The following is a 16,255-nucleotide window of genomic DNA, read 5'->3' as shown; positions in this document are numbered from 1 at the left end:
TTTCCTCCCAGGCTGGGCATCAATGGCCAGGCCACCCCCACCCCGGCACCGTTGCGTTCCAGGTTCCGAGCCCCAGAGGCTGGCTCGGAGGGCTCCCTCGTCCGTGTCCCCCCCCCCCGGCCCCCCCCCCCCCCCGGCTCCTCCGTCCCCGCCCCGTCGCAGCCGGAGGCCACCCTGGGCCCCGGCGAGCGCTAGCTCCTGGGCCGCCCCCTCCTCTCTCCCCCATCCCAGGCGGGGGCGCGCGAGCGGCGGTGACGTCAAGGGGCGCGCGGTGGCAGCACCTCCCCGCGCGCTAGTTAAAAAGAAGAAGAAAAGAGGGAGCGAAACATGAGAGGCTGTGTGAGAAGCTGCAGCCGCCGGCAGAGGAGACCTCAGCATCCTCGGGAGCCCAGCGCCAACCCTGCCTCCGCCCGGCCCGCTGCCACCACCGCCGCCCTTTCGGTTCCTGCTACTGTCTCACCTAAACAACTCCCATTCAGCGGACAAGCGAAGTTCTATGACTCTCTTCTCCTCTCCTTCCTCCTCTTCTTCCAACTCCTTCTCCTCCCACTTCCCAACCGCTGTGGAAAGCCCCTAACCCAACAGACGCTGGCAAGGCTGCGGACAAGTGTCATCTGCACTTTATCTTGCTGCTCCTACTGCCCTAAGGCAAAGTTGCATAGCTCTACATCTTTCTTTCCCAGCCACCTCCCTCTGCCCCCAAGAGCGTCCCGCCGCCCCGCAGCACTCTCCTGGAGCTGCGCCCTAGTGCCCCTGCTGGGCAGTGGCCTTTCCCCCACCCCATCCTCCCGCGTCCTGCCCTTGCTGCTCCGGGCAGACGATGCTGAAGATGCTCTCGTTTAAGCTGCTACTGCTGGCCGTGGCTCTGGGCTTCTTTGAAGGAGATGCGAAGTTTGGGGAAAGGAACGAGGGGAGCGGAGCGAGAAGGAGACGGTGCCTGAATGGGAACCCCCCAAAGCGCCTAAAGAGAAGGGACAGGCGGGTGATGTCCCAGCTGGAGCTGCTCAGTGGAGGAGAGATCCTGTGTGGTGGCTTCTACCCACGAGTATCTTGCTGCCTGCAGAGTGACAGCCCTGGATTGGGGCGTCTGGAGAACAAGGTAGGCAGTCCCCTGCCTCGTACGTGTAGCTTGCTGAGATGCTGATAACTGCAAGAGAGTCCAAACCTAAGTAGTTGTGATAACTTTTCTAAGGTGATTAAGTGTTTTGGGTGTGTGTTCTCAGCAGTGTGCAGATAGATAGCTCTTCCTGCTCTGGAGTCGGTTGTGGGGATGCTGGTCAAACTTGCCTATCTATAGAGAGAGACTTTTTGTGGTACCCGCGTCCTGGTCTGAGCAAATATTTCAAAAGAATCGAGATTAGCTGTATTTTGGATCAAATGGAGCACTTGGTGAGGTGAAACTGTAAATTAGGGTGGCTGTGGTTTCCGGTTTACTTTTCTGGGGGCAAAAAAGATTTGTTCAGTTTTCTCCACGTGCTCTAACTAGCGAGCAGATTGAATTATAAAGGCTCTCCGGGCACTGTTGGTTTATGATCCTAAACCCAATCTGAAGGGTCTAGCGTGCATGACAATGTGTTAAGTCAGGAGAAGGGAACTCCTGGTACTGAAGAACTTGGGAGATTTTGCTGGACCTTCTTACTCGGTGGTTTGTCCTTCTTGTATCGTGGATCCAGGTTTTCACTGGTACTCCGTAGTCTAGGAGGATCTTGTCTGGAAACTTATATTTCTGAGTGATGACATATGAACTTCCCATGCATGATTAGCTTATCCAAGAAGTATCTGCCCCGAGTGCAAGAGGTCACTGGTCTTGATTCTGCATCAGATTTATTTTTACATGGGATGCTGTGCTGTGTGCTGTCTGTGGGATCCTGTCATTAACAATCACTGCACGGGGAGATAAACAATCAGGTGTCTCTGCTTCCCCTCTCTTTGCCCATTTTAGGTTTAATTAAGAATTCCTGTTACAAGCCTGCAGTTGTCAAGGTCTGAGAGACACTTGGAAAACTTGTGCTCCACTCTTGCTGGCCCAGGCACTAAAAAAAAAAAAAAAAAAAAAAAAATGCCCAAGCTGAATCTAATTTTTATGCTCAGTTCACGGTAGATTTCACCCTATTATCATGTAAACAGCTCCTGCGAATCAACATATGTGTCTGGGTGGTACCTCTCACTTTGTTTTGTAACAAAAAGCCATATTGCATCATTTAATTTGCTCAAGTCATGCAAATAGGAAAAAAATCAATAGGACAAAAAGGGGTCGGCTTATCCTCCTCCCTACTAAACTGCTGCCCACACACAGCGCCCTGTTGCTTATGGCCAGGGAATAACAACACCGCCATTGTGTTTGTTAGTTGGTTCACTAATGGCTGAAACTAGAGAACATCATTCTCTTCCAGTCGCCAGCTCCGTCCAAATGTCCATGCCTTTTGAGGGAACGTTTGTCCGGCCCACTCTGTTCCCAGATGAGTGAGAGCTGTCTCGTGCGGGTTTCAGCTGAGGCTCCCTCTTTATTCTTACCATATGCAGCCGTAGTCTGAGATGGGGAGCAGATAGTCCAGCAATTTATTCACAACAATGTCATTAAGCTCCAGCCTCCTAATTGAATGAAGCAACAGAAAGAGCTCAGTCCTGAGCATCTTAAAGGCTTCTCCCGGGAGTCCCCACCCCCATCCTCAAGGGGGAAACTCAGAGAAAGGTGTAGAAATATTTACTCCCCATAAAGTGTCCCTGGGTGTCATGTATGCTGCGAATATGAAGAGGATTCGGAGCCCCCCTGCAGTGCTGACCTCTTCCAGAAACATGTGGAATGCAAACTTTATTCTATAGTGAGGAGAAGGGGCAAGAGAGAAGACTGGGGGAGCGGGGGAGGGGGGTGTATGGGGGGGGGTGTAGATTATAATCCTTAAGGGAAGATACATTAGAAAAAACCTTAAGGAAGATAATTATTTAGGCAAAGTCTGCTGTGTTAGCTGTGCATGTTCCTGTCTAAGCCCTTCCAATCTCCACCAGACTCCACCAGATTTGTTTGGAAAAACGTGCGGACCAAGTTGGATCCAGCAGCTTGTGCTGCTCTGTTGCAAGTGGTTTATAAACAATACTCAAATTGTTCAAGGCAGAGATTGGGTACAGCCATACCCGTAGATTCTTGACCTACGTTCTCACTTTTTAATAGTTTGTAAAACATGTTATTTTATAATAAACATCAGTGTCTCCCTTCCCCCCATAAGCCTTCCCGGATTATAATGTATGTTAGGGTTTCATTTTATAAATGTGCGTACAAGAGAGATGGAGGGCTATTTTAATGAGCCATTTGTTACTGTTATTTTTCAAAAGAAAAATACTCCCTGAAAAGATTTTTACATTTCATCAACTTTTCAAGACAAGTAGTACTACGCAGAGTGTCCTGAGGGAAGAAATTTCTAAGACAAACAGATAATGAGAAACTACTCAGCAGATTGAGCGTGCCTAACAAACGTGCTTTAGTGAGCTAAACATTTAGTTCCGTCTCTCAGACTTTATTACTATGTTCGTATGTTTGAATTCCTTGTAGGTTTTAATAATGTTATGTAATATATCATAAAGTTATGTGTTAACTACAATAACGCATAAGAGATGCCAAAATTTAGTAGGATGTGTTGTCTTAGCAAAATTGCTGCAGACCCTAAATACAGCATGCTAAAAGGATCTAATTCTCATTATACCCTATCAAAATACTCCAGTTCTTAAACTTAACTTGTAGTCACAGAGGAACAGCTTCTCTCTCTCTCTCTCTCTCTCTCTCTCTCTCTCTCTCTCTCTCTCTCTCTCTCTCTCTGCCCTGGTGGTTTCACAGCCAAAGCTGTCAAGGAATGGGTGAAAAGTAATTGTTTTCAAGTGTGCCCTTTTACAATCACTTGTTTGCTCTGGCCCTTGCAGGGACAAAGGCTATTGTTGAACACATCCAACTAAACAAATAACTCATCCCGGGGTCCCTTTAACAGCTGCCTTCGTACAATGATCTATTTACATATTAGCCTAAAATTGAAACTGAACTCTTTAATGACATAATCCAGCACCATAGTCCAGAGGCGCGTGTGTTCTGCCCAACAGCTGAACAGGCTTGCAGGCATATGATTTTTTAGAAATTGCTTTTCTGTGGACCAAGTGATCTTAAAGCGACATCTTAATATACTGTCATGTTTTTCTCCTTTTCTCCTTTTATGGGACCCACATGGGTTCTCTTTTACCTCTTTGTTTAGTTACTCGATAAATAAAGACAAATATAAGGGGGTCTCTGCCACCTATTTCTCTGCTGATAAGCTGTAGTCGTGGGCTTTCTGTAGACCCCAACTTATCTTACCTTTCTTGCATAGATTTCACTTTCCCCTGAGTAAAGATTAAAGGGAGAACTGCCAAATGTTATAGACTAGTCAGCCACAGCCTCAGTTCTTCCTAGGCTGGCTGTAATCATGTTTACAAGAGTTACACGATTCCCAAAGTATATTTAGCTAAGCCACTATAACTTGATGGCTTTGTACTTGGTTTTTAAAAATTGAAACCAGAAATTAATCTAAATTTCTTTTTAAGCTTCAGGGCAATGTCAGGCATAAAGTTAAGTACCTGTATGCCTGGCATGGACATGTTGGAGGGGAGAAAGAAAGAAAAGAGGGGGTAGCTCTCCTCCCTCTGCGCAGCACACCAGTACTCATGGGTCTCAACCACTGTTGTTACTTGAACTGAGTCAGTTTAATTGACTTCAGTAAGACTATTGGTTCATTGAAACCAAAGTCAGAATGATGGCTCTATCTATCTTCAAATAGGTGTTTATACTGCAGACCTCACACAGAGTAAAATGTTCCCATCCTGCTGGGCCGGAACAGCGTCAAACTTTAGCAAGAATAATATTCTACTTGATTTCAAATAATTTATTGAGCCCTATTTGTGAGACTTTTGATGAGGGATCTTGTGGGCAGGACACATTCCAAAAATTGTAAAAGACAAAATTCTTTAGGCACTAAAAGCAAGCTCTTCCTGAAGAGCAGCTAGGAGGGGACATGGGATCATTCTGTATTAGCTATTTTTAAAAAAAAAAAAAAAAGCAACACAGATCGTCTCCATAAAAGCAAAGGTAAGCACAGCCCAGTCTTCTGGGCACAGAAGAGGTGGCTTCAGTTCCCTGCAGTTGTTTAGTTCTTGGGGGTTTGCTATATGAGAAACAAACAGAACCAAGCTGTACACTGAATAGATCTTGTGAGGTCTCCAAGCTGCTCAATAAAAGACATTAAAAACATTCTTGGAATGCAAATTCTAAGTGTCTGGTGTATGTTTTCTTTTAGAAAACTTGGACCATTTAGTCACTTGTCACTTAAATAAACTGATAAAAATTAAAATGTAAATGCAACTATGATTAATAACTCTTGAATACTCTAAGTAGTTATAATATACACGTGATTTTTTTTCTGAACTAGAGTAGCCTCTTTAGACTCTGAAATACTCAGAGCAATTTGATTTTCAATCACCTTGTCCTTTAGGAATAGGTTTTCTTTTAAGACCCTTGTGATGTTGTAGTCCAGAAAAATACTGGTTAAGACCCTTGTGGTATTGTAACCCAGAAAAACACTGGCTAGATTATTTATCCAAATTAGCCTAACATGTAAAATAAATACCTGTTTTAAAGAGCCAAACATTTTTCCAAAGTTTCAAACTTTTAATTTTAAGGCATTGTTCCAGAGAAATACTCAAGGAGAAGTCTACATGGAAACATTATAAAATAAATACATGGTGTGGCATATTGTAGTGTGCACATGGGGAAATTAGTGCTTGATTTAGGTAGCATTAATTTTATTTCTCAGATATTATGCTAATACTATCCCTTATACTTGCTGAAGGCTTCCTCAATCAGGTTTTCAAGTGAACACTGATGCTAAGACCCGTACTACCTACAAGTTATTAACTCAAGGAATCATCAAGTCCTTTGAATTGATCTGACTGGAATAAAGGACATATCATTGAGTGAATAATGATAAAAGTATTCCTTTCCGCTAAAATTCACTACTCACTATACAAAAGCACGTTCATTTAACTCTATATCTATCATACATATAAAATGTCCAGGGAGCTAGCTATAAATTTTTTTCCTGGCTAAGATATAATGAATGTTAAAAATGAGTCTTAAGCCTATTTGGTTCAGCTTGGGGTATTTTTATAAAACACGAAAGGCAGTGCCCAGTGTAGTCTGCAGATTGAAAACAAGTAGAATCTTACCAGGATGCTATTTAAGCACAGTTTTGAAATCATATTAGGGGTTTTAAGAATTAAATATACTTTTCATTCATGACACAGATGAGCCATGTCTTTAAATCACACTTTGGACACACTTGGGTAAAGGTATCTAATTTTTAAGGTAAATACGATTCAATATATGCTCTGGGTCAGAGGAAATGGATCAAGCATCCCACAGTCTATAAATGTCTCAATTTTAACAGCAGAAGGACAGATCCACACATTTGGATTTGCAGTGACAAGAAGAGCTTCTGTGTGTCTTCCTCTGACCTTCATCTCCCTACTCTGGCCTCAGAGATAACGTGTGTCCTTCTGAGAAACTGTATGCTGTGACATAGTCACTCTTCCTCTCTGAATTAGACTTCTGTGCTCACATGATTGAAGGGCGGGGGAGAAAACCTGACAGAGCTCACTTTTGCATGACTAATGAGATGTGTTTCCGATTTGCGGCTTTCAGATCTTTTCTGCCACCAACAACTCAGAATGCAGCAGGCTGCTGGAGGAGATCCAATGTGCTCCCTGCTCCCCGCATTCCCAGAGCCTCTTCTACACACCTGAAAGAGATGTCCTGGATGGGGACCTAGCACTTCCACTCCTCTGCAAAGACTACTGCAAAGAATTCTTTTATACTTGCCGAGGCCATATTCCAGGTAAAAACCAAAACAAAACAAAAAAATATGACACAAAATTCAAACAAACAAACAAATACGCATAAGTTAAAGCATTACTACGAGCCCTTGTAAGGTCCCTGTCCTTCAAGGTTTGTTTAACGGAGTTGTAAATCATGCTTTTCCTTCTTATTTTACGTCATAACCAGCTTTCCCAAACTCTTCTTTTTTATTGCCGTGGAAGAGAGCACTGCAGTTTGAGCTGACAGACAGCACACTGGTTTTGTTCTAATGGGGTTAAGTTTCTTGTTAAGATCCTAAGTGGTAAAATTTTTACACATTGGATTATCAGCATAACTTTATACAGGCTGGGTTATTATCAGTAAAACCTTTTCTGTCTTTTCATTTTTACCCTCTGAATTATACCCCCAGCATCAACAGACATTTCCTGTTAGAACCTTTATTTATTTATTTATTTATTTATAACCTACCAGCATGAGTAGGAAGGTCTCTCCCTCTAATATATAGCCGGCCCAGAATAAGGGAGCACCAGTGGCTTTATAGATATTTCTTTGGATAAAGTGTGAGTATGAATTCCCAAAAGTGACATCTAACCAAGCATTTCACATACAGTGGCTAATTCATGCCTTAGAAACCATGCAGTGGGTAGAATGCTGAAGTCCTGTCCTCTAGACAGAGAGAGAAACTGAGCCCCAACTCTCCTGCTTAATCAATGCTGTACGATGAGAAAACAACAGACTTGTTGTGAAGCTCTTCTGCACAGGGTGTCACAGGACACCAGGTTGCCATCACATTCCAGACCCTAATAAATATAGAATTAACACGGGCACCATCAAAAATTTATAACCTGGGATGAGGGCAGCTCAGTTGGCAAAGCACCTGCCACAAATGCAAGAGGGGCCCAGTTCAGATCCTCAGCATCCATGGGGGGGTGGGGGGGGGGAAGGCGCACATAGCCATGAGCATGTGTAACGGGAAGGGAACGCAGACACAGGCAGATCCCGGGAGCTTGCTTGAGAGTAGGTGTCTGTATGGTTCAGTGAGATGGAAAGGGATTGAGGAAGATACCCGACATTAACCGCTGGGCATTTCATATGCACACATGCACACACACATACACTACACACAACAGAGGCACACACACATTTATAAATTGTGCAGATGTCATTTTAATTAGAGAAATAAACATGAAGGAAGAACATAATTTAACAAGACAGGTTCTTAGTACAAGTTCACACGTAAAAGTTCATACGTAAATCAATCCGATGAACCATTTATAAAACTAAATGGTATTTAAGAAAGAGGCAAGCCTGCGTGCAGCAGGCTGTGACTCAGGTGGTTCTTGGAAAGTGCTATACACATCTTAGTACTTTTCAGACTCACAAAAAATAGAGAAAAAATTGATAGAACTCTCTTATAAATAATAAACACTTTAGGTCTGTTTGCTTTTGCCTATAGCGTGATATGTACCTAGCTCTGTCTGGATGTGAGAATAGTATTGTTTTTATAAACTGTAGCCATGTTTCTGACTTTTCTTAAACTAGCTGTTTCCCTTTTATCGCATTCCTCAACACAAAGTGGAACTGCTCACAGTAGCTCCTTGGCCCACAGAGAAGTGATAACAGATTGGAAAGCCTGGGGTTTGTGGCAGACTTCCTGCCTTTACAACCATTAGCTGAAACTGATACCAGCGCTTGGCATCTTCTTTTAACTTTATCACTTCATAGCAAATGCAGCATGCTAGATCTACAGACTCCCCCATGGTGGTCTTTATACAGTCGAAGTTATTTTAGTGTTGACAATAGCAAAACAAGTCTACAAGAGCAACCGAAAGATAGAGCCCAGCAAACCGCCCTGGGCCCGAACTGCAAGTGCGTCACTTCCCAGATCAGCGTATGTGGTGACGAATGACACATTTATTTTTCTACAAAGTTTGTGTATATGTAAAGCTGCTGAAGTGCATCAAGATGTCAAGTGCTCTTCTCGGCCACCCAGGCTGCCTTGAAAGATAACCACATGAAAGCTAGGCTCCAGAGGTGGAGAGAGCCTGAGAGTGCTGCGGAGACCCAGGGAGAGCTTAGCGGCAAGCCTTAGAGGGACAGCCTTTTCTTAGGTCACAAGCTGATAGGACTTTTAAATACTTGATCCCGAAGTGAGTCATAATAGCACACACTCCTTGAGGCGTTTATGGTCATTGATTTATTAGCCGGTCTGAGTTCTAGCAGGTAGGGTACCATTTCCTAAGGTGCGATGAACAATGAACGAAGCACAAGTCCTCCCAACCAGCCCCTGCCCAACTTCTGGCTCACTGGAGCTTTAGAACGGATTACAAAGACAACTTTGTAATCATTTCCCCTTAAGTCTACTCTCGGGTTTACTCCTCTCAGAAGTCCAAAGCCATGGGAAACAGCAACTTTGAGATTTCATTTTATAGGAAACTGGATCACGGCATCTCAGCTGCTCCTACCAATGCCCTCTTCTTTCTACAAATCAAAATCTCGAAGAGGACGAAAACCTAAGAAATGTGCTTTGTAAACATTCTGATAGATAAATAAAATCAGGATCTATTTATTTCCTAAAATGTAGAAAAGAGATTTAAAAGCAGTAAAATTGTGCATTTCTCTAGACTGTCAATCAAAATGTTCTCCACTTGTGGACTCACTGAGAAAGGCAATTTCTTAAAATTTCTTCAGTGCCAAAATTGCATACCCTGTGGGTCTTTCTTTGGTCTGAATGAGCCGAATGGATACTTTGTGTTCATTAAAGCTGGTATAATACACTCTGAGAAAGGCACATAGAGGCATCCAATGGCATTGCCTTATTCTTTGTACCTATTATTGTAATGATTTTTATCACTTCTAGACAGTCATGTCCCAGCAGTCAGTTCCAGCCGTGTGAAAGGTCTGTACCCAATTAGTTCAATTGGTTTAATCCTGTGGCTAATGAGGCCAAGGTCAAGGGTTTGAGTCCATTGAGTTTCCCCAGTTCTGACTCCATCAGATACCTAACACATGTGTCTTATTAGTCCCAGGGAGAAAGGCTGGAAGTACAGAATGGACACATGGAAAGCCGTCCTCCCAGGGCCTCAGAGGTTCCTCCCCTTCTTCCCAGGCCTCAGCAGCTCCTCCCCTTTCCAGTATCACGATGGATGAACATAGGGGTAAAAGATAACGTCTCAAAAACACATAATGAGAAATAAACTGGAAAAGTTAGTACAGTCTGGGGAGTATTTCCCAGGCCAGTATTTTTATAGGATGCTGTATGGAATAGAGGGCTGGATTCACCATCTTGGAAAATGGCTATGAAGTCTAAATACTTGATTAGTAACCAAGGGTTTAGCAAATACAGCTAAAAGAATACTCAAGTATCTCTGCATTTGTAGACCTGAGCAGTGTGGTGATTCAGGCCGAGCTAAACACATACCTTCAGTCAAAGGCTCTCCAGTGAATTCCTACAACCAAAGGTGTGTGCTTGGCCAAAGGGATCAGGACATCTAAATATACAAGTTTAAGAAGATACTTTCTCCTTTAATGCTAAGATATTCTATTAGAAAATTATTCTCATTTTCTAATATTTATTCCCAGTATATACTACTCTTAAAAGTGAAAGCAGCCATAGTTTCTTTCATTTATTAATTTCCTCTCAAAATGGTACAAGTTTGTAAATACCCAATTGCTTTTAAAGCAAACTTCATTTTTGTTTTAAATTTTTACTCAAACAGACTTACTTTTAGTACTTTTAGTTTTCAACTAGGTGCTCGCCACTGAAGACTGAGAGGAGAAATTTATGTTTTACAGTAAATTCCCAAAGATGAATAAACTCTCTGTTCCCTTCTGTATCTGATGGTACCAGATTTTCAAAGGAAGAAGACCTCCTCATTGCCCCTACTAAAGAGCATCCTCTGGCTCCTTTCCCATCCTCTGCATCCCTGAGGGCACACACAGTACCCTGCATACCTGTGTGCACACATCTTCTGAGGACACACACAGTACCCTGCATACCTGTGTGCACACACCTTCTGAGGACACACACAGTACCCTGCATACCTGTGTGCACACATCTTCTGAGGACACACACAGTAACCTGCATACCTGTGTGCACACACCTTCTGAGGACACACACAGTACCCTGTATACCTGTGTGCACACACCTTCTGAGGGCACATACAGAAACCTGTATACCTGTGTGCATACACCCCTGAGGGCACACACTTTTTCTGGCCTTCCCCATTTCCCAACAGCCTTAACAGTAATTGCTCTTGAAGAGTCTCTGTCAGCAATTTAAGGGTAATATATTTCACCCAAAAATGAAGTCAAAATGTATCCCATACTTTATCACATGGGACACTTTCACCCCAAGGTTGGTTTGTTCGGAGGTTTGGGCTGAGCCAGGTCAAGCTCACTGGAAGAGAGCTTTGAGTGTCTTGCAAACTCTATCAATAAACCTTGCTTGGCTGAACTCCAAATCTTGTTCTTAGAAATTCTTTCAAAACCTGAATTTGTTTTATAATTTTTAAACTCCGACTAAATTACCTGATGCTTTCATCCCAAGACTAGCAGGCAAAGTGAAAAAATCAATTCGTAATGTAAACAAGAGAACTTCACTGTAGTAAAGAGAAGTGGGTGAGAGGCCTTTTTCTGGATCACTAAAGACTCTTGCCTGAGCTGACTCTGATAAAAACAGATCAAGCAGAGGTTTCATGTACATATTTGCTTGTTTGCAGTGTTAATATCAAGCCTGGGCTTTGAGTTGCTGGGCAATTACTCCAGCACTTATATCCTTAGCCCAGATCCTGATAAAAGCGTACTTAGAATACAGATGCAATCTTAGTGACAAGCATAATAAAACCAGGATCTTATTACCTCAAATATAGATGTCAAAATTTTCTGTATTTTCCCTCTGGCCTAAAGCTTTTAATTTCATACACAAGGATAGCTGTACTTATAAAAGTTCTTGCAGGCCCCGGGGCTGGGGGAATGATTCCGTCAGTAAAGTGCTTGCTATATAACGGCCAGAGATCAATCCCCAGTATACACGTAAAAAGCTGAGCACAGAGGCGTGAGGGCTAACCCCAGAGATGTGGAGAGTGAGACAGGAGGCTCCTTAGTGCTCACTAGGTAGCCAGTATCATGGAATTCTGGAACTTCACGGTCACTGAGAGACTGAGGAGTAGGACAGTCAAGGAAAACACCAAATGCTGGCTTCTGACCTGTACACTTACATCTGTGCTCACACGCATGCGCGTGTGGACACACACAAACCAATTTTAATATAACATGGAAAAAAATCTTTATTTTACCACCTGCTTAGTACATCTGTTGTGTAATCTATCATGTTTTTGTTCAGGTGGGTGTCAGTTTGTCTTCTTAAGAAGATAGAAGAGATCACTTAAATATATATTATCCTTTAGGGGAAAGTGCAAGGAAAAAAAAGCCTTCAAAATACTTGAGATGAGATGCTTACTCCTAGCATCAATTCCTTGCTTAAAGATTGCACAGTGGGTCATTAATTTAATATGGAGATTCTTGTTATCTCCCTGTGAATGCATTGCATTAAGAGAATTAGCAAACAATAGACTACTTGCCATGTGTTCTTTTTAGGAAGGTATTTAGTACTGTAGAAAAATTAGACTGATTAGCAATGAGATCAGCTCACAGATGTAAGCTGGGATCAGTGAGGAAGTTTGAGGAGAGTCAACACAGGAACTTTAAGATTCAAAAAAAATATGCAGTAAAATGTACCATTGGGCTTTTATAACATGCCTTTCATATAGGCTTTCAAGTAACCAGAACAAGGCCTGGAGAAGATGGCTCAGTGGTAAACATCACTTCCTGCTCTTGCAGAGGATCTAGATTCAGTTTCCAGCACCAAATTGGAAGCTCACAACTGTCTCTTACTCCAGTTCCAGGGGATCTGATGCCCTTCTGGTCCCCTCAGACTCCAGCACATACACGGTGCATATAAACTCATGAAGGAACACACATATACATCATATGGATGGATACATAAATCTTTTAAAAGTACTCAGCATAAATTATACTTGTATTGGAACTCTGAAATGTGTTTCAAGAAGAAAAGGGCATCTCAATCCCTCCCTCTATGCTTCTTCCTTTCGTATTGCTGTAGTCTGGGTTCCCTGGGATTATTCATACAGTCTCTGGCCATATGCCCCATCTTTCAAGTGAGCTGGTTTTGCTAGACTTCGAGGTCCTAATGAGTCTTCCTACGTGTCTGTTTAAAGGTCTTCTTCAAACAACTGCTGATGAATTTTGCTTTTACTATGCAAGAAAAGATGCTGGGTTATGCTTTCCAGACTTCCCGAGAAAGCAAGTCAGAGGACCAGCATCTAACTACTTGGGCCAGATGGAAGACTACGAGAAAGTGGGGGGGATCAGCAGGTCTGTAAAATTCTATTTTCTCTCTCTTTCTCTCCCTCTCCCCTCCCCCTCCCCTCTCCCTCTCCCTCTCCCCTCCCCCTCCCCTCTCCCTCTCCCTCCCCCTCCCCTCTCCCTCCCCCTCCCCTCTCCCTCCCCCTCCCCTCTCCCTCTCCCTCCCCCTCCCCCTCTTCCTCTTCCTCTCCCTCTCCTTCCTCTCTCTGTCTCTCTCTCTGTCTCTCTCTCTCTGTCTCTGTCTCTATCTCTCTCTTTCTGCTCTTTACTCTTTAAAAAAACCAAATCTGTGGTTTTGACAGCAACACACCTATGTATGCTTATGCTCGGGAGCTATAGACTTCACATGCATTAAAGTCATTTTCCTTCATAGCAGTTTGTTCCCCTAAAATTATAGTTTAAGTGCATTTAATACTTAGACTCCTAATCCTATGTTATGAGCTTGGCTTCTCTGTGACTCATGGGAATTTTATGGGCACAGTGTTCAACTTGGATTTTATGATTGTTGCTAGCTTTATGGCACCATGGAAATATTCAGCACAATTATTAGCAAATCAGTTTTTCTTTATATAAATAGATCTTAGAACATTCTCCTTAAATGTCTTCTCATAAAGGTTCATTATCATGAGTAAGAGCAAATTTTAATTGTTGTCACTGAAAGATGAGCTAATGAGCTAATGACATTTCAGGATAAACCATTTGGATTCTCACTTTTACTTTCTGGGGAAAGGATATCGTGTTATTTTTCCCTTGAAAAGATGGTAGGACTTAGCAAAATGATGCTCGGGTTAGCAGTCCTTCCTGATTTCCAAAACCATTGGTTCTTGGAGGAAACAAACCTTGGTGAAACTGGATGCGCCCTTTTGCCCTCCATCAGAAGGGGGACTGACTGGTTTTCTCTGGTTTGCTTAGAAAACACAAACACAACTGCCTCTGTGTCCAGGAGGTCATGAGTGGGCTGCGGCAGCCTGTGAGCGCTGTGCACAGCGGGGATGGCTCCCATCGGCTCTTCATTCTAGAGAAGGAAGGCTACGTGAAGATTCTAACCCCAGAAGGAGAACTGTTCAAGGAGCCTTACTTGGACATTCACAAACTTGTTCAAAGTGGAATAAAGGTTGGCCTTTTATATTTCTTCATTTTGTTCTGGTTGTATAGGCTTTATCTTAAATGCACTCTGCTTCGCTGAAGGCACATTTCTGTAATAAAATAAAGAATATTTGAGAAGGGAAATATGGAGATAATCTAAGAGATCAATAATTGCAACAACTGAGAGGGATGAAGACATCTTTGTTTTACTTACTGGCTGCTAAGTGTTGTAAATATCATAATATTTTGACGTTTACCCTATATAGTATTCATATTTAAAATAACTTTTGCCTTTAGGTCTTAGTCAATGAGCATAACATTTCATATTACATATTCACATTTTCGAGTAGAAACAAAGATCTTTTTTTGGAAATTGTAATTGATTCCTTTATCATGCCTTTTATTTATCTGTGTCATAAGAAAAAATGTTTCTTATCTGTGACTTCTTTGTACAATGCTTTTACAGGTAAGTCAAATTTTTTAAATCAATAATTAGTCATCTATATAATACATAATCTGAATTCACTGGCCAAATAACCTAGGTATATAAATAAAATGTCCTGTTCACGTCACATGAATAGCAGATGATGTCATGTCGTTGGTAGCAGGGGTTGGTCGTAGCTGTGGCATTCTAGATCAGAGACACGTGCACCATCTCATGACTATACTAGAGGAAAATGAACAAGCCATGAGTCTCAGGAAGACTTGGTTATCCTTTTCATTTTTTTTTAAGTGGAAAAAGGAGCAGAGGAGGAATTACAATCTGAGGCTCATATAGCAATGAACTACGTTTCATTCTCACCACCGAAAGCAGAAGAAACCAATGAAAGAAAAATATATTCGCAATATTTGTTTTGTACCTATGGGGTTTTCTTTTTTTTTTTAAATAAATGAATGAGTCAGGAGGGCACAGGTGATGCTGGGGTTCCATCAGGAGACAGGCAATGCTGTACACATTGGAACCATGTGGGCTTGTGATGTGCAGATGACACTAAGGCATACTTCACAGAAGAAGCCACCCTGGAGCTGGCATGTGGGCCACTGGGAGTGTACTTGCTTAACACGTGTGAAGCTCTGGGTTCAATACCCAAAACCATAATCACTGGGCCAGCAAGACAGCTCAGCTTCCATGCAAGTCTGACCGCCTGAGTTTGACCCCTGGACCCCACCGTGTAGAGAATAGGCACTTGAAAGCTGTTCCCTGCCTCCAGAATGACACAGTAGGTGGGCAAAGCACACTATGCCCACACCCACAGACTAATAATAAATTACACATATCCTTTGAGGGTGGAGATATAGCTCTGTACAGAGGGTTAACCTGGTATGTATGAAGCCATTGGTTCAATCCTCTGTACAAGGGATGGAGGATTAATGCCTTCCTTTGATGCATCCCTGTGATCTCAGCACTTCAGAGGCCAGTTCAGGAAGACCATAAGTTTAAGGCCTATTTGCATTAGACAGTGAGATTCTACAAGTCGCTATTTCTCTTATTTTTCAATTTTTTATTTTTTAAAATTTATTATTATTTTACATGTATGGGTGTTTTCCCTGCATGTATATCTGTACATCACATGCATGCCTGGTGTCTATGGAAGCCAGAAGGCCTGGAGTTACAGATGGTTGTGAGCCACCATGAGTACTAGGAATTGAACCTGGATCTTCTGGAAAAGCAACCATTGCTCTTAACTTCTGAGCCATCTCTCCAGCCGCCATTCATATCCCTTTGTGTGTGTGTGGGGGTGGGGGGGAGGCCGCATGCATGCGTGCAAGAGAAGAAGGGAAGAAGAAAGCTTTTGACAGGGAACTTGGCCACCAGGAGCGATTATTTGAGTAAATCTATTGTTTGTACATTGATGGCTTCAGCTTTCTCTAAAGGAAACATTACTAGATTCA

The 16,255-nt window shown here is 42.6% G+C and overlaps 1 protein-coding gene across 2 annotated transcripts in view, besides 2 other annotated features; it reads left to right on the top strand.

Annotated features, from left to right (window-relative positions):
* Window positions 1-275: 275 nt before the first annotated feature.
* Hhip (Hedgehog-interacting protein) overlaps window positions 276-16,255 on the top strand; it is a 92,211-nt gene continuing 76,231 nt past the window's right edge. Inside the window, exons 1-4 of one of the 2 annotated variants that reach the window (XM_006530702.4) lie at window positions 276-1,099; window positions 6,716-6,908; window positions 13,129-13,285; window positions 14,189-14,390. In XM_006530702.4, the coding sequence (XP_006530765.1) occupies window positions 821-1,099; window positions 6,716-6,908; window positions 13,129-13,285; window positions 14,189-14,390 (831 nt within the window). In that variant the 5' untranslated portion in view covers window positions 276-820. The remainder of the gene's footprint in view (window positions 1,100-6,715; window positions 6,909-13,128; window positions 13,286-14,188; window positions 14,391-16,255) is intronic. The other variant, NM_020259.4, reaches the window with a different exon arrangement.
* Window positions 1,860-2,602: an enhancer, noted in NCBI's record as "Hhip1 peak 1 region based on Gli1 ChIP". NCBI's record gives its function as "Gli1-inducible enhancer" and the evidence as "EXISTENCE:reporter gene assay evidence [ECO:0000049][PMID:17442700]".
* Window positions 2,153-2,294: a protein binding site, noted in NCBI's record as "region spanning two conserved Gli motifs in Hhip1 peak 1". NCBI's record gives the evidence for it as "EXISTENCE:chromatin immunoprecipitation evidence [ECO:0000226][PMID:17442700]".

This window comes from Mus musculus, chromosome 8, assembly GCF_000001635.26.
Source record: "Mus musculus strain C57BL/6J chromosome 8, GRCm38.p6 C57BL/6J".
NCBI classification, from domain to species: Eukaryota; Metazoa; Chordata; class Mammalia; order Rodentia; family Muridae; genus Mus; species Mus musculus.
Note: the sequence above shows the minus strand (reverse complement) of the source record. Positions and strands in the feature narration are given on the sequence as shown.